At 37.3% G+C, this 18,103-nt stretch overlaps 1 protein-coding gene across 2 annotated transcripts in view; it reads right to left on the reverse strand.

Annotated features, from left to right (window-relative positions):
* The window catches only part of LOC136843360 (sialin-like), a 33,111-nt gene that overhangs the window by 1,746 nt on the left and 13,262 nt on the right, over positions 1 to 18,103 (reverse strand). Inside the window, exons 2-11 of one of the 2 annotated variants that reach the window (XM_067111704.1) lie at positions 17,094 to 17,141; positions 14,823 to 14,981; positions 14,144 to 14,241; positions 9,437 to 9,520; positions 8,413 to 8,568; positions 6,918 to 7,005; positions 4,834 to 4,990; positions 2,634 to 2,850; positions 1,811 to 1,943; positions 720 to 875 (exon numbers count right to left, since the gene is read on the reverse strand). In XM_067111704.1, the coding sequence (XP_066967805.1) occupies positions 720 to 875; positions 1,811 to 1,943; positions 2,634 to 2,850; positions 4,834 to 4,990; positions 6,918 to 7,005; positions 8,413 to 8,568; positions 9,437 to 9,520; positions 14,144 to 14,241; positions 14,823 to 14,981; positions 17,094 to 17,136 (1,291 nt within the window). In that variant the 5' untranslated portion in view covers positions 17,137 to 17,141. Of the gene's footprint in view, positions 1 to 719; positions 876 to 1,810; positions 1,944 to 2,633; positions 2,851 to 4,833; positions 4,991 to 6,917; positions 7,006 to 8,408; positions 8,569 to 9,436; positions 9,521 to 14,143; positions 14,242 to 14,822; positions 14,982 to 17,093; positions 17,142 to 18,103 lie in introns of both variants that reach the window. The other variant, XM_067111705.1, reaches the window with a different exon arrangement.

The following is an 18,103-nucleotide window of genomic DNA, read 5'->3' on the forward strand; positions in this document are numbered from 1 at the left end:
GACAATTGTTTTATTTATTTTGTCATTCTGCTTTCAGTTTTTCTATTTTGAAGATTTATGTGTAGTAACGATATTTTACCAACAACACACACACACACACACACACACACACACACACACACATTTGTACGTATCTTAAAATCTTTAAAGTTGAAATTAAAACCTGACCCACTAGTGAAAATTCGGTTCCTTTCCATCAGCTGGGTAAGATTGGTCAGCAAACTGCCAGTTCGTGTTGTCTTCCATAAGTTTTTACCAGACCTCGACTCCTGCTCGTATAAACTTACTTTGTAGATACACCTTGTGAACAAATAAAAGATGCTAAAGCAAAGGCCCCTGAAAAAGATCCGGTTTAACACTTCGGAAATTGGTAGTTGGCAAAGCCTACCTAATAAGGAAAACACTTTCACCAGCTGGTGATGTTTAATTCTGACGATTTTTTAATTATGTATATATATATATATATATATATATATATATATATATATATATATATATATATATATATATATATATATATATATATATATATATATATATATATATATATATATATATGCCTGTGTGTGTGTGTTTGCTGTGTAGGTTAACGGAAAATATGAAGAAGTTGTTACTCTAGTCCTACGAAGAATAGTGTTTGTTACAGACATTTTAAATAAGAATATAGAACCTGAAAAAGATTTCTGGTGACACTATTTATTTATTTTTCAGCCTCTTACCCGAGAAGTTGGGAGCGATATCCGTGTGGTTGACAAGTTGGCTCGTTGTTATGGCTCCGTTAAAGAAGAGGCTGAGACAGAGAAGAGCCACGGCGATGGCTGGCTCACATCCGGAATGAGCCACGCCCAATATCACAAAGCCGGGTCCCAGCATGGCTGTGATTGCGTTAGGTAACAAACCATTAATGATATTTTATTTTGTTAATATGGGTTTTATGATAATATGAATGTGCTAGAACAAAGGGGTTAAATAAGTTTCGAGGAAGACTTATCGAATAAGAGAAGGGAATAGATAAATTTCAAATCTGCATGCATTGCTAAAGTTTCACAGAGAAAATTCGTAAATATTGTTTATTTTGTTAAAGTTCCGCTATACTGCAGTAATCTACTGAATGGTATTCTAAATATATAATCATATTCACTCAGAAAGTTCATGAACATAGGTGCTTTTATTTCTGAACGGTTAAAATGCTAGTCTATTATGTGTCAAGCAAATTTTTCATGTTCATGGACTTGTAAACGCATGTTTTTTTTGATTTATTTATTTTTTTTTCGTGTATGTTTATCATGATGTTATAAATTTATGAATATTTCAGCATATGAAAACCATTTGAAGAGACTTTCATACATCTTTACTTTGAATCAGATTTTTTTTATAAAAAATACATTTATTTTTTACTTCATCAGTGAAAATTTGTTTCCCTCTATATATGTACTTTAACTGTCATTTTTTCTTTTTATTATAACATCTTGACCCCTTCTTTTTTATATGTATCATCTTCAGACATTATTTTATAACTCTTTAGCATCCACTTGTTCATAGCTAACAATCTTAGCGTCTAACAACGGTGTACATATGCTTTTTTTTTGGCCACACTGCCTTGGCTTTGGTCCCAAATGCCACCCATTCATGCATTCACCCACTTAACACCACCTTCCACTTCTTAGCCACGTAAAATAAATCTAATCCTTCGGGCCAGCCCTAGGAGAGCTATTAATCAGCTCAGTGGTCTGGTTAAACTAAGGTATACTTTTTTCCTCTCATCTCTCTTATCCACCAAACATCAAGTGGCAGAGATTGCAGACATTACCTATGGCGCTGAAAATCCTTCGGGTACTGAGGATTGAAAGTAGACTCTTTCCGATGAGCCAGTCTCCACAGGAGCTAGCGATGAGACCTCCGATGTACCGTGAGAGGAAAGGAAGCCCCGAGAGGAGTCCATTCTGAAAAAGGATGAAAACAATGAGAACTGATCGTAAATGCTATGAAATTTGTGTTAAAGGGTGTGCTTTAAGATAATTTGCCAAATGTAGTACTACGTTAAGAAACAAACACAAGGGGAATCGCAGTGGGTATGCATTATTTTATTTCTTCAGATTAGTTAAGGAATTAATGATACTGTGTTTACCGCTCAAGCCTATGGGTTTGGAGTTAGACCTAAAGTTATCGGAGATATAACTCCTCCCCCCACCTTTGTCAAGCCAGTGTTTCCTCTTACTCTGATTTGGGTAAGTGGCTACATTTCCTCCCGATGAAGTTTAACCTTCTCGTGTTATTTTCATACGGAAATTCCTTCCATGCATATTAAATGTCACGCCTTTAATTTTATTCTGAAATTTACACATATTTACCACTTTTCAGTTGTATTTTTAAAATTGAGGCAAGAATTTTGATGATAAAATAATTATCGTTAAGTCACTCGATTCATCATGAAGTCCCACGTAATTTATCGAGTATGTTCAAACATACTTTAGCAACACTCGCTCTCTTAGGAAGAGCAGTTTCTCGAAAATAATCTTGAACAAAGGTGAGGAGGGTACAGTGTTCTACTTATATTTATATCATTTATGAATTTCTTTGTATTCACTGTCTCTCGTTAATTTTTCCTATCGTAAATTAATGTTTCCCCTCACCTTCTTGATAGAAAATCCTAGGACATTTTTCATGTAAGTGGGCAATTGATTCATGTAAAGCGAAAGCCCGAAGGTGTTTCCCATGTCGCAAACGATGATGGCCCACATGGGCAGACTGGAAGCGATGCTTTTCCAGGGGATTCTCTTGGAGGGCAATCTGGAACTCCCTCCCACGCTTACTGACAACTCAATGTGTTCCCGTTCCTCTTGGGAGATCCTTTAAAAGTTGGGGAAGAAAGTCCATTATTTAGGGTATTAATCTTTTAAAAGGAAGAGCATTAATGGTTTAGGATAAAACTCATTTTTTGAGATTTTGTTTTTAAATAGGACTGCACATTTATTATGATTTATAAACTTTCCCGAGCAAAGTCTTGGATTTTAAGAATTTATTTCTTGAAGAATGGAATTGAGCATTTATTACGTGAATCTTTTAGATCGGTTGACTTTGATCTTTCGTGGTATTAATTTTTCATAAGGATCTTTTAGAATTTCATTAGTTCAGGATTCTATAGCCTATCCTGTCTTGAACCTTACAGTAAACGAAGTTTCGGTCTTATAGCATAGCACTGGAATTAGTTTGAATGAATTCAGTCTTCTTGAACTTGAGCCTCTCGAATACAAATGTTAAGCCTTTCAGCCTTTTGAAAAGATTAAATCTTTACTGTATAAAAAAATGTAAGTATATCTCCAAAGGTTAGAAATTTTTAGTATCAGCTGGAATAGAATATTTCTGACTTGGAATTATGTCTTACAGGGAAATCTGAATAGTCTGGAAGTAACGATCTTTCCGAAATTAATGTTTTGGAAAGGACAGGATTCTGTTAGTGTGATCCTTGAAAATGGAATGTCTTTCAGGATATTCATACTTCTTAACGACGTGGGTGAATTAGGATGTTAATGGTTTCCTCTGGAGAAGATGTGCATTTTTGAAGCAAGCATATTGTTTAGAGAAAAACAGAGGATCCTGTAACCTGATAACAATAAGTCATCCAACAATTGACTTGACTCTGGTTACTTTTTGCTCCACCACGAAAATGTTGTGAATGATTTAGTTGAGGCATTAAAATCTTTTCTGAGGAGAGTTGTTAATCTACAGACAAGATACAGGCATTCGTTTAAAAGTTCTCATTAGAAAATGATTTTGGCACATTTTAGGGGGACTTTGTGTGGAAGTCCCGAAAATATGGAAGTAGCTTAAGAATTATACATACTGTACGTTTCTATACTAGTAAATAATTTTTTTTGTGTGGGGTTGAATCGGAGATTTATGACGGAGAAACGGCCAGATCAGTGTTATTTACAATAAGTGAATTGAATATTATTAATCATCATCTCTGTGTTTTTCCGAACGTACTTTTGACAGTATGCAATGCCCTTAAAAATATTGTCACTAAACTTTTATGTATGACGTGGCTATGTTTAGCGAATTCCTTGTTTGATTCCACGCTTACGAAGCTGTATGTATTTGTTTTTAAATTTTAACATAACGTTACTTCGGAAATATCCGGAAGAGTGACCGATCAGTCAGATGCCTGTGCCGCCAATGATTAATGTTATAGTTATCAACATGTATACACCAGGAATCTGCAGCCTAACACAGGTATATAAAGAATGTTTGTCAATTCTAGACATATTTAATTCTACGTTTGCTACCCCTGTATTTATATAACATGAACACGCTAGGCTATTACTTCACAAGTATAAAGAGCAACATCGATTTTTCAGAGTAACACTATGTCATGAAAGGTTAAATTTGAATAGCATCTAGCATTATACTAATTCAGTCATAATAACACTTACGACTTAAACCATTTGTATTTCCACGAATGGTTGATTTATTTCTGCGTAAAAGTTGTATACTTATCTAAGCCCATAACAGTTCAATTCCCTGCTGAATACCAGGCATTCGGGTCGTTTCGGCCGTAAGCACGTTTACGTGCATAATGGGCGCCGTGTTTAGTACCAGCCCCTTGGGGATGTACGTAAAACATGAAATAATAATGGTAAATACCATAAACATAACGGTAAATACCATAAACATAACGTCTTACATTGTTTTGGATGTTACGGCCTAAAGTGACTTGCGGCCGAAACTACCAGGACCCAATACCAGTACCTACTCAGCCCAACAAAGTTCATTCTCTGCTCTGAACGATAATATTATGATGCTTCAAGATCAAGATAAGCGATGCCACTTTACCTTGGATGCACAGAGGGACTGTCGTACATGAGGCCAAACCAGAAGATGCACCAGATGAGTGACAGGGACCCGGTGACGTAGAAGGCGGCTTCCCAACCGTACCAGTCAATGATCACGCCGCACAGCGGCAGAGTGAAGGTTACGCTTAGTGTTGTTGCTGGATTTAGTTTGAAAAGTAGTAATGGAATAAGAAAAAAATACGATAGAAATTTAATGAGATAAGATGTTAGTACAAATAAAGCCAGTCTTCTTTATGCGTGTATCTATAGTTGTCTATCTATCTGTATATTATACACATATATATCTTCTTCTTCTTTTAACGTGCTTTTATTCCCATTTTTGTATGGGGTAAGCACGATGCCTTCTTTTGAAGGACTTTTTGATTTGGCTTTGGGTAGACCTGTGGTCTCGATCGGCTGCCCTGCCTGACATCGCTTAGACCCCGGTACGTATGGTTCATGTATCATACCCGACCCAACGCCCTTTCTTCCCAGCAGCGAGAAGTTATTGCGCGGGTATGGCGAGAGTTCGAGACGTGTGAGATGTTTGTTATGTTTTTAGGAGGTGTTGTAGTGGCTTTGTTTTGTGTGTGTATTTAGTCTGTAACATCCATTTGCTTTTTAAGCAAACCTATCCGTTGATTACATATATAATCCCGGGATGTCTACACGGATAGCAAAGTGTCTGCCTCTTTGATCTGTCGGCTGCGGGTTTGAACTCGCGCCACAGACCTCTACGAAGTCCGAAGCTGCTGCTGTAACCGACTGAGCCATCGAGGCTCTACACACACACATACACACACACACACACATATATATATATATATATATATATATATACACATACATACATCATTAAGAGTTTCCCCTGACGGGAGGTACCTCCTAGATAAAAGTTAATGGTCGGTAATACTCATACTTGAACTGCAGAATCGTGTATGAACCCACGGTGCAAAAAAATAATGATAACAATAATAATAATATTCACAACACTAGCCACTTAATTCATGTACTCGGAAGGCTCGTCTGCAACGCGTCAAACCTATTTGCAACTCGGTGCCGTTCATCTCAATTTTGCATGCACTCTCGCTTCCTGGCCGTTGAGACCCACCCTCCCAATATCCTCATGCCACCTATCCAGTCCTTTAAGGCCTTCCTCTCCTCCGTCCTCCTAATGCTTCTGAAGTGTATGCCATTTTCATCAAACAACCATTCTTCATTCTTTCCGCGCGACCAAAACATTCTTATCTATCCTTTCGCCCGCACTAAGCCTACGTATCTACACATTTCTCACACATTCCAGTCATCTCGTGCGATATGTACTGCATAAACAGGTCAACTCTACTGCTTTCAACTTATTTCTTCAAGTTACGTTTAACATTCACACATCATTTCCACTGGCCTTCAAGTACCCAGCATAAAAGTATATTGGTTTCAGCAAGGGCCGTATGCATAGTCCTTTAGGCTCAGGACAATGGTCACCCTCTCTCACAGTTGCCCTGTTTGTATAGAATGCTCAGTAGTAGTGCCCTGGTTCAGCAATTTTAGGCACTCAGTAGAGTATTCTTCAGCTTGTTTTTATGTTTCCGACATTCCTGACGGTGTAGACAGACTAGTACTTGTTTATTGCATAAATCAAATGTCATACTCGTGAGTAATTTGGAAGCTTCACTTGCAAACCTCCTGATGCAAATAGAGGTAAGACAGTGAAAATATTTAGGTTTTTAGATTAATGGATAGAATATTGATAACATGATTGATAAGCCATGATTTCCGTTTTATATAAAGTTGAACTGATCTTTTTTATATATTTTATTTAAATATCAGATGTAGTTTTCCTTTTAACATTTATCAGGGGAACGACTTGTCTATAGACGTAGAAGATTGGTTTGTTCGTCTTTTCCTCATTTTTCGTAACACTTTCCCTCCTATCCTGACTTCCTTTTGACCTTCTAGTTTTATTTGTATCAGATTCTGGTCTTTTTTATTCCTAGACATGTGGGTCAAGAGGAAGTAAGTATTGAAAAAGTCTATAAAAAAAAGATTTGGATTTTGTATTTAGAAATGTGGGCGTGTTTCACTTACCGAGATAAACCGTTGCTATGAATCTAGATCGCTCGAGAGGTGGAATCCAGCGAGCCAGAAGTGCATGCATGGATGGCCATGACACTCCCTGGAATAAAGGCGCAAATTATATACAAATTTAAAAAAAAAATCGGGATTCAAACACCGTAAAGTCCACTTCTGATTGAAAACCTTGTTAAGAAAACAAAAGCCTGCTTATAACGTTTATATTGCGTAATGTGGCAAATGCGGCATATTTAACTGATCTCAACGAATCTGCTACTTTTCCCTATCCTGTAATTCCTGGTAGTTGGGTAATTGTTGGGACTCGTTTCCCGATGATTATCAAAAGCGCATGCATCCATACGATTATTCTAAGGGGAATTAACTGTTTGAACGTTGGCACGGAAATATTAAGAGGGCTAGAGTTGAGTGATAGAAGATGAATATTTATTTTTCCTGTTCCAATTCAGGGCTTTCAGAGGAAGCAACAAAAGGTTCCCAACATGCCTGCTATTTCTTGGCTAGTTTTGTAAAATTCCATTTTCTTGTTACAAATAACTTGTTACAAATAAGGTAGATACCAAAGTGGAAAAGACTGATTTGTCAACTCAAGAACAAGGCAGGAGCCATTGGACCATCATTTTGGTCATAAAACTGACTGCCTCCACGACTGTGAGAAACAGCCAGTCAGCAGGCAGAGTGGGATTTTGGGTGCTAGTTACCAGCTATATTTGCACCCATGGCATTTATACAATAGTGAGTCTGGTTAAGTAATTGACGTTTTTATCTCATAAAGTAAGCTTATAATGAAGTGAAGAGACAGCATATCACTGTAAATAAAAGCCGATTATGTAAATTACGTGACAGTAGAATGCCACCATTTGTGAGAGAATATTAGTGTATCATAGTTTTCATTAATAAAAGTTAATTTGATTGGGCCAGAGTGGTTTAAATGCATAAAGGGTTTTCTTTGCGTGAGTGAAAATTAACACCCTTGGGATACAATATAACATTTACTATTAATTCTTATGAAAACTATTGGTTTAAATTAAATATATATGTATTGTGTGCGTGTGTGTGTGTGTGTGTGTGTGCGCGCGCGCGCGCCTGTGTGAGGGCGCGCATGCGGGTGTATAAACAGTGATGAGCTGTTATTTTGCAAAGTGGTGTTGCATTACCATTATTTTCTAACCAAGATCACGAAACGAGAATAACTCAGATTTTAACTATTCAGTAATCAGTTTTGATATCTTTCTACCAGTTTGATGCTGGTACACACTTGTCATTTGTGACCTGGATACATCAATCAGAGTTTTGCATAGTGAGCTTCCTTCACAACACTTGGCGAGTGTTATCATTTTGAGCCCCATTTCCGAGGAGCTTAAACAACGGAGAGAAGTTTGCGATTGAACGGAGTCTGTCAAGTATTCTTTAATTTTGAAGTAGTTTTTTTAGAGTGAGAAACTGCTAGAATTACAAATGTTTGTGGATGACTAAATGCTGCTTTACTTGCCCCAACAAGGCCGAGGAGCACCCGGAGGAAGATGAGACCAGCGTAGTGCAACTTCGCCATGAGTGGAGAGAGGAGAGTGCACAGAGCCCCGCCGAAGATGCATCCGCCGAACACCCACCTCGTGCCATATAGCTCTGCCAATCGACCGCCTACGATCTGCAATAGAATAAGGTAGACGTACTAAACCAAGTCTTTTAATTTGTCGAATTTTTTATAGTTTTGATTAAATATATGTTTGTAGGCTTGCTAAAGTAACGGATGGATGGGCGAGAAGTTTTCTGCAAAGGATGGCTGTAGGTCTAGATTCAGTCTCTCAGATGTGCTAATATTGTTTGTATGTTTGTCTTATTCGTTTCTTGATTGTAGGAGTAGTTCTTAGACACCTACTGGTAGGTTTAACTGAAATATTTAGGAAAAGTTAACAAGAAGCCAATGGTATTTTTAAAAATATAAAGGAATGTTGACAGTAGGGTCAGCTGTTTTCATTGAATGCTTCACTTTGGGAAGATTGACTTTGAAGTGCATTATTTCCCGTTTTTATTATTTGACTTGTATGTCTGTTTGCTTTTTACTGCATTACGCTTAGTTGCTAAAGTTTTCTCTGCTCAAGGCTTTGAAGTTTTATCTTGAATATCCCTAACCGAAATTTCATCTGTGTAGGGTTTAATCCAGAAGGTTGTATTGTTAATATTCCAGTTTTATGTAAGTTCTTTTATTTCAAAATCAAAGTAATTAGGCAACACACCCACAAACACACACGTATATAGTTTGTGTTTAAATCTATCTATCTATCTATCTATCTATCTATCTATCTATCTATCTATCTATCTATCTATCTATATATATTATACATATTCACACACATATGTATATGTACATACATATTAAATTATATATATATATATGTGTGTGTGTATGTGTGTGTAAACAAACACGTACACAATATATATATATACAAACATATATATATATACACATATACATATTGCAAATCAGTAAATATTAAATTGATAAGTAACCAGACCTGCGTAAGTGCGTATCCATAGTAATAGCTACCAAGTATTAGGCCTTGGGTCATCTCGTTCCATGGTAAGAGACCGTTTGCATCCTGCAATCGGTTAAGATGGAAAATGGTTATTAAGACGCACATTGAAATAGGAAACAAAATGAAATTGCAAAAATATTTCTAATACTCAATTCCTTCCTTAGTAGTTTAATTATGAAATATTTTAGTGAAGTGGTGCTCTGGACACAATGTAAAGATTAGGTGAATTTTATGCTGAAAGGTAAAGGTAAAAATGTTGAGCAAACGCTTCGTAGAAAAAAAAATAAAATAAAAAATAAGACAATAAATTAATTAATATAACATGGTGTCAGGGTTCACAAGGAAAAAGAGCATTAAAGTTTGCCTTGGGAGAATAAGGCTTCTCAGATAAATTCATGAGGAACGAAATTGTAAGAATAAATAAACAACATGAGATCGATATCAAACCTATGTAAATAAGCCATCAAATAATTCCTTGTTTTTAAGCTACTGCGTCAGTTACGGCGTTTATCAATATGTAAATGCATATTATATATATATATATATATATATATATATATATATATATATATATATATATATGCAGGAGATTTGGATAATTGATAATTGGGGTTGGAAGGAACGAACGGATTTTTGCACCAACTCTCCATTCTGGATATCGAGTGTGATTGTTAAGTCCAATTTAAAGAACAAGTTTAAAGCTGATGGGATGGATAGCTTGTGTAGGGTATGTGGCGCGAGAAGAACTGAAATGAATAAGAATAGAGATACAGAGAAGAAATGGTAAAAAGGTGTAGTATAGGCGAAAGGACGAATGAGAGTTCTTTCAAGTTATTTCATCTCATGGAGGCAGTGGAGGATGACAGGGTCACGAAAACAGTGTATAATGCAGAGGTGTTGCCGGGAAGGGGAGAGGAACATCTAGAAAGTGCTGGATGTGTCGAGTAGACGAGGGATTGTGAAGGAAGAACGTTAGTAACACAAGAAGCGTATGGAAGATAAGAGGTGAATGGTCCGGGGTGTGAGGGAGTTCGACGTGCTGCTGTTGAGTCTTCTGTATAAACGTGTCTAGCAGCTATTGTTTTGAAGTCTTCTGCACTGGAGGTTCCCTCACGACTCATTAGTTACAGTAGGAATGTGGTAGTAACCAATTTCACGTATTCTGGGGATCGACTCCTTGTTAGAGAAACGGAATATATATATATATATATATATATATATATATATATATATATATATATATATATATATTTCTGATATCAGGTATTTGCATATATACAAGTATAAAGAAACCTGATCATCAACACACAATCAACGCTTGCATACCAGCGAGAACTTCCCGACTCAGAAACCCAATAAAACATTTTCGAATGACTCAACACACAATCACGTCAGGACTCACGTTCAGGATCGAACCCAGGTCTCTCAGGTGGAAAGCAAGGGGCGTTATCCACTGGGCCATACAAGTCTAAAAGAAGTTGGAACCTGAGAGCAACTGCACCCAAGAATTACCTGGGCAAGCTAACTGCTTGCATACCAGCAGTTTTCCCCAACTTCCCGACTCAGCAATGACCCAATAGACAACATTTCATTCGAATTATCCCTTCTGAGTGAATAAGATAGAAATCATCAACACACAATCACGTGTGGAACAGAAATAAATTTCTGACTCATCGTCGGGATCGAACCCCCTTGCTTTCCACCTGAGAGACCTGTCTCTCCCGGTGAGTCAGAAATTTTATTTCTGTTCCACACGTGATTGTGTGTTGATGATTTCATCTTATTCACTCAGGCGTTATCCACTGTTGTCATACAAGTCTAAAAAATTTCTTGGAACCTGCAGAGCAACTGGTACCCAACTTTTTGACTTGTATGGGCCCAATACCTGGGCACCTGAGAGACCTGGGTTCGATCCCGGCGTGAGTCAGAAATTTATTTCTGTTCCACACGTGCTATCTTATTCACTGAAGGGATAATTGAATGAAATGTTGTCTATTGGGTCATTGCTGAGTCAGTTGGGGAAAACTGGCTGGTTGCCCAGGTAATTCCTTTTGCTCTCAGGTTCCAACTTTTTAGACTTGTATGGCCCAGTGGATAACGACCTGAGAGACCTGGGTTCGATCCCCAACAGAAATTTATTTCATGATTGTGTGTTGATGATTTCTATCTTATTCACTCAGAAGGGATAATAAATGTTGTCTATTGGGTCATTGCTGAGTCGGAAGTTGGGAAAACTAATGCAAGCAGTTAGCTTGCCCAGGTAAATTGGTGCAGTTGCTCTCAGGTTCCAACTTCTTTTAGACTTGTATGGCCCAGTGGATCCCTTGCTTTCCACCTGAGAGACCTGGGTTCGATCCCCGAAGTCAGAAATTTATTTCTGTTCCACACGTGATTGTGTGTTGATGATTTCTATCTTATTCACTCAGAAGGGATAATTCGAATGAAATGTTGTCTATTGGGTCATTGCTGAGTCGGGAAGTTGGGGAAAACTTGCTGGTATGCAAGCAGTTAGCTTGCCCAGGTAATTCCTTGGGTGCAGTTGCTCTCAGGTTCCAAAATTGTATGGCCCAGTGGATAACGCCCTTGCTTTCCACCTGAGAGACCTGGGTTCGATCCCGACGTGAGTCAGAAATTTATTTCTGTTCCACACGTGATTGTGTGTTGATGATTTCTATCTTATTCACTCAGAAGGGATAATTCGAATGAAATGTTGTCTATTGGGTCATTGCTGAGTCGGGAAGTTGGGGAAAACTCGCTGGTATGCAAGCAGTTAGCTTGCCCAGGTAATTCCTTTGGTGCAGTTGCTCTCAGGTTCCAACTTTTTAGACTTGTATGGCCCAGTGGATAACGCCCTGCTTTCCACCTGAGAGACCTGGGTTCGATCCCAACGTGAGTCAGAAATTTATTTCTGTTTCACACGTGATTGTGTGTTGATGATTTCTATCTTATTCACTCAGAAGGGATAATAATGAAATGTTGTCTATTGGGTCATTGCTGAGTCGGGAAGTTGGGGAAAACTCTCTGGTATGCAAGCAGTTAGCTTGCCCAGGTAATCACAGTTGCTCTCAGGTTCCAACTTCTTTTAGACTTGTATGGCCCAGTGGATAACGCCCTTGCTTTCCACCTGAGAGACCTGGGTTCGATCCCGACGTCAGAAATTTATTTCGTTCCACACGTGATTGTGTGTTGATGATTTCTATCTTATTCACTCAGAAGGATAATTCGAATGAAATGTTGTCTATTGGGTCATTGCTGAGTCGGGAAGTTGGGGAAAACTCGCTGGTATGCAAGCAGTTAGCTTGCCCAGGTAATTCCTTGGGTGCAGTTGCTCTCAGGTTCCAACTTCTTTTAGACTTGTATGGCCCAGTGGATAACGCCCTTGCTTTCCACCTGAGAGACCTGGGTTCGATCCCAACGTGAGTCAGAAATTTATTTCTGTTCCACACGTGATTGTGTGTTGATGATTTCTATCTTATTCACTCAGAAGGGATAATTCGAATGAAATGTTGTCTATTGGGTCATTGCTGAGTCGGGAAGTTGGGGAAAACTCTCTGGTATGCAAGCAGTTAGCTTGCCCAGGTAATTCCTTGGGTGCAGTTGCTCTCAGGTTCCAACTTCTTTTAGACTTGTATGGCCCAGTGGATAACGCCCTTGCTTTCCACCTGAGAGACCTGGGTTCGATCCCAACGTGAGTCAGAAATTTATTTCTGTTCCACACGTGATTGTGTGTTGATGATTTCTATCTTATTCACTCAGAAGGGATAATTCAGATGAAATGTTGTCTATTGGGTCATTGCTGAGTCGGGAAGTTGGGAAAACTCTCTGGTATGCAAGCAGTTAGCTTGCCCAGGTAATTCCTTGGGTGCAGTTGCTCTCAGGTTCCAACTTCTTTTAGACTTGTATGGCCCAGTGGATAACGCCCTTGCTTTCCACCTGAGAGACCTGGTTCTGATCCTGACGTGAGTCAGAAATTTATATATATATATATATATATATATATATATATATATATATATATATATATATATATATATATATATATATATATATATATATATATATATATATGTGTGTGTGTGTGTGTGTGGGTGTGTGTGTTTGTGTAATTGTAATAACTACAGTGCCCTCTTAACTTCTCGAATTCTTCGTGGTTTTTTTGGACACGGTTGTCACTACAAAGTCTTAAGATCCAAGTTCAAGAAATATGAAGAAATTATGATGTCTGGTAGCGGGAAACGAACCTGGGTCCCATAATGCCGGGTTCGTTTCCCGCTACCAGACATCATAGTATCTTCATATTTCTTGCACTTGGATCTTAATGCTTTGTAGTGACAATCGTATCCAAAAAAGCGCGAAGAATTCGAGAAGTTAAGAGGGCATTGTGGCTATTACAATTACATATGTATCTGGTAAAAAGTGACCAGTAGATTCTACATATATATTATATATGTCTATATATATGTGTGTGTTGTGTGTAAATTGGTAGCGCTTCGGTTCAAGATTGTCTCAAATCTCCAGCCAGAAGAAAAATATACAATATGCCCGGAATTTAGGCCTAGACAACTTTTTTAACAACCCCCCTTGCTTATAACAGCAAGAAAAATTATTTCAAGTTAAAAATAATTGGACATAAACTTGGTAGGAAGAATGGCTATGGACATAAAAAAAAATGAAAATACTTCTTACCTGTGATTCAAGAGATGGATAACGTGAGGTCAAGTTGTTTAAGGTAAATAACCCTGGACCTGTTCCCAGGTCATCTGCTCTGCTTTCTCTTCGGTGCTCTTCAAAGTAAAAAGGATGTGATAGAAAGTTCTCTCTCTCTCTCTCTCTCTCTCTCTCTCTCTCTCTCTCTCTCTCTCTCTCTCTCTCTCTCTCTCTCTCTAGATATATCCAGTGTTTCTCCGAATATATACCAGGTTTCTCTCATGCATCCATTTTTTTTAACCAAGGTCTGAAAGCTAATTATACGATTCTAAAACTCACGTCGTTAATAAAAAGTGAATGAAGTAAAGTTCATTGTGGGGTACATTGTACTACAAATCAAGGTTCTTTTCAAAATAAAAAAAACCTGCACCGTATATTAATTTAAATTTGAGCAACTGTGATTTTAGTGTGTAAAATACATACAAAATACCATTGACATTTTAAAGCAGTAAATTGTGAAAGGAACCACAATTCACATAGGAAAATACGCAGTTGTATATTTCATTCTTTTATTGGTGCAAAAGAAACGAAGTGAAGTTCGAAAAGGAAGAAACAGAGAGAGAGAGAGAGAGAGAGAGAGAGAGAGAGAGAGAGAGAGAGAGAGAGAGAGCGCACATGCTACCGAAGACCCACCTTGAAGTATTCCTTCCATACATACCTTGAGCATCAAGTAAGCACTGCGCCTGCACATCCTCGGTCACATTTGGTGGCTGAACCATGGCCACGATGGCGACTGACAAGTTGACTCTCACCATAAATAAGTTGACAAACCCCAAGAAGGCCAAGGAGGCCAGAACCACCCTCGATGGTATACATCCTGAAAATAAAGAAGACACTTATCCGTTTATTTATATTAATGTTGGTGAGGTCGTCCTTCCCTTCGTGTACATTCGCCGGGTCTCAATATTTTAATGGTCTAAGACCTTTTAACTCTCTCATAAGTGGCTTAGCGTCGTCCTAGTTCTGGGGTCTAATTCATAACGGGAAGGAGGATTTCTGTATTCGTTTCCTTTTTGGATTTCGAGGCTTTCAGTGATGTTAAGAGGCTTTCAATGATAGTAAGAGGCCATTATGACGTTAACTGTTTTAAATAATCATTTTTGAGCGTCCGTCTGTCTTTTGGTCAGTGCAAGAATATTTGTTTACCCGGTAATTAACTTCCTTCGAAAGAGTAATGCAAAACGAAGTCATTGTTAAACAAATTCTAGCAATTCTATCACTCTTGACACATGATGATAGCCAAGTCTCATTTACTATTTATTGTTTCAGGAACCCTTGAAAATCACATCCAAATAACGCTTTACCTGTACTCGGAATGTAAATGGTATGTTTTGTATCTTACAGTCTTAGTGTAATATCTTAGATTTTTTAATCCATGCTTAAGGTACTTTTTATTAGAAAAGGTTTCTTCGAGGCATCCTTGCATCATAACCATGCAGATGGCCACTTTTACTCACAATAAAGGAATGAATAAAATTTAAAAAATGACTAGCTTAAGTTTAGTCACTGACTAGTTAGGTTACCTCTCTGATGCTGACTCGTCTCTGGATCATCCGCGCCTAAACTGAATGGGAAGGTATCACAACTGTGTTCATATACAAGGTGCCCAACTTTTTTTTGGGCTGTTTCTCATATTATTTTCCGGAGTGTCGTTGTAACGTCTGTGGATTTTGCGCGATAGTTTTTTCCCTTTTAAATCAAAGGGCCGATGGCACCGACAATCCAGTGTCCTGTTCTAGCCCGGGCCCAAAGGAAAATGAAAAAGAAACGAGAAAATATTTTTTCCTTAACTCTGGAGGGAACCCACGGTCTGAAGAGATTCCTTTACGTTTCCTAACCATCTCTCTCTCTCTCTCTCTCTCTCTCTCTCTCTCTCTCTCTCTCTCTCTCTCTCTCTCTCTCTCTCGGCCATCATGAGGATTCCTCTTTTTCATTCATTCATTTCTCGGTGCTTGTCTCCCTTCCAGTCTGTTAAATTGGTGTTGCCTTCGCAGGGTATTCACTAGACTTTCATATCTTTGTCTTTTATGTTATTCCAGAAATTTTATTGATTCGTTTTTAGATTTCATTTTGTTATTCCAGAAATTTTATTGATTTGTTTTTAGATTTCAGTTTATGTTATTCCAGAAATTTTATTGATTCGTTTTTAGATTTCATTACCGTGCCCAGCACGTATAGTTACTAGTTAGTAGTAGTTTTACTACAACTTATTGTTATTGCTATTAATATTATTTGTGAGTCCTCTGACCTACTTATACTTTTTTCACAAGTGAATCTGTAACTTATGTATTTTCCTTATAAGTTTATTCTGAAAAAAATGAGCTCTACTACTTTCCTGAACTACAGCCTCCCCTTCATCTCGCCAACATCCAAATGTGACTGTTGTCCTTTTCCTCATTTCTCTCATTGCTCCCGATTAGACTTGCCAGCAGACTTTAATATCTTTAAATGAGGCTTACTTTACGCTCCATAAATCATCGCCCTGTCTCTTTGTAGGAGGAGTTATGTCAGCTTAAGAAACACTTTGACTCAAAATACAGACTTACTCAACGGTATATATATATATATATATATATATATATATATATATATATATATATATATATATATATATATATATATATATATATATATATATATATACATACATACGTATATAATGCGTTTGTATGTATGTAAACGACCGCACGCATAGAGATACACGTTATAAATATGTGTATATATACAGTAGTTATATATATATCACTTTGGTTACGTTCATGTAGATAAGTTGTATAATGTGCAGTGTTATATTTCATGCATAGCATAAGTATTAGCGTGAGAATAATATAGAGTATGTGTACCACACATCTCTCATTTAAACAAAAAAAAAGTGTAAATACTTTTTTTTCAAGTACACATGTTCTAAAACTGGCTAAGATAAACTTACCACATGCATTGACGAGGTGCTTATCTAATCTGGTCTGTCCCATGATTCCTGCAAAGAAGAGTAAGATTATCAACACTGCTGACAAAAAAGCGATCATGGAGTTCTTGTTTTTGTTGTAGATATGTACACAAAGATCTGTCGTCATGCACTAGTTGGATGTCCCGCTATAAACTTTTGGTTAGAAAGTAATATGCTGTATATATATATATATATATATATATATATATATATATATATATATATATATATATATATATATATATTTTTTTTTTTTATTATATTTATTTATTTATATATATATATTATAAATTTTATACATATATATATATTTTATTTATTTATTTATTTATTTATTTATTTATTTATTTATTTATGCCAGAAAGCGGCCATAAAAGGGCTTGTGTATAAATATGCACCCACATATATATGCTATTTGGGCATATTTTCTCTCTTATGCAATTCCTATTGAAGTCGGTGGCATTATTCGCCGATACTATATTTTTATCTAAGGCTTTGAATCAGTCTATAGTTCCTTTTCTCTCCAGGCAAGCTTCTCAGGAATAGGGAGAAATTATTCACGTATCTTTCCATTTACTGTTTCCTCGTTCATCGGCGACATCTTCAGGACTAAATTTGTAAGAAGTATAGACAGATTCAAAGTCTAGATAAAAAGATAGTATTTACGAATAATGCCATTGACACACACACACAATGGCAAATTACATAGTTTGTGCGAAGTAGTTCGACGCGCTGCTGATGAGCATTGCGATAGTAAATGAAGCCGCTAATAATTAAGAAGTTTAATGCAGAAGAGGGTCGTTTTAGATTCATCATTTAAAGTGTGAATGAGTATAGAAGTGACGGTGTCCTACTTGTACAGCACTGGAGCAGCACCCTGTTATGGGAATGGCTTAGGCTAATAGTGAAAACACCCACACGCGTTTCGGCCGTAAGTCATTTAGGCCGTAAGCACGTTTACTTGCAAAATGGGCGCCGTGTTTAGTACCAGC

Source organism: Macrobrachium rosenbergii, chromosome 11 (genome assembly GCF_040412425.1).
Source record: "Macrobrachium rosenbergii isolate ZJJX-2024 chromosome 11, ASM4041242v1, whole genome shotgun sequence".
In the NCBI taxonomy this organism is placed as follows: domain Eukaryota; kingdom Metazoa; phylum Arthropoda; class Malacostraca; order Decapoda; family Palaemonidae; genus Macrobrachium; species Macrobrachium rosenbergii.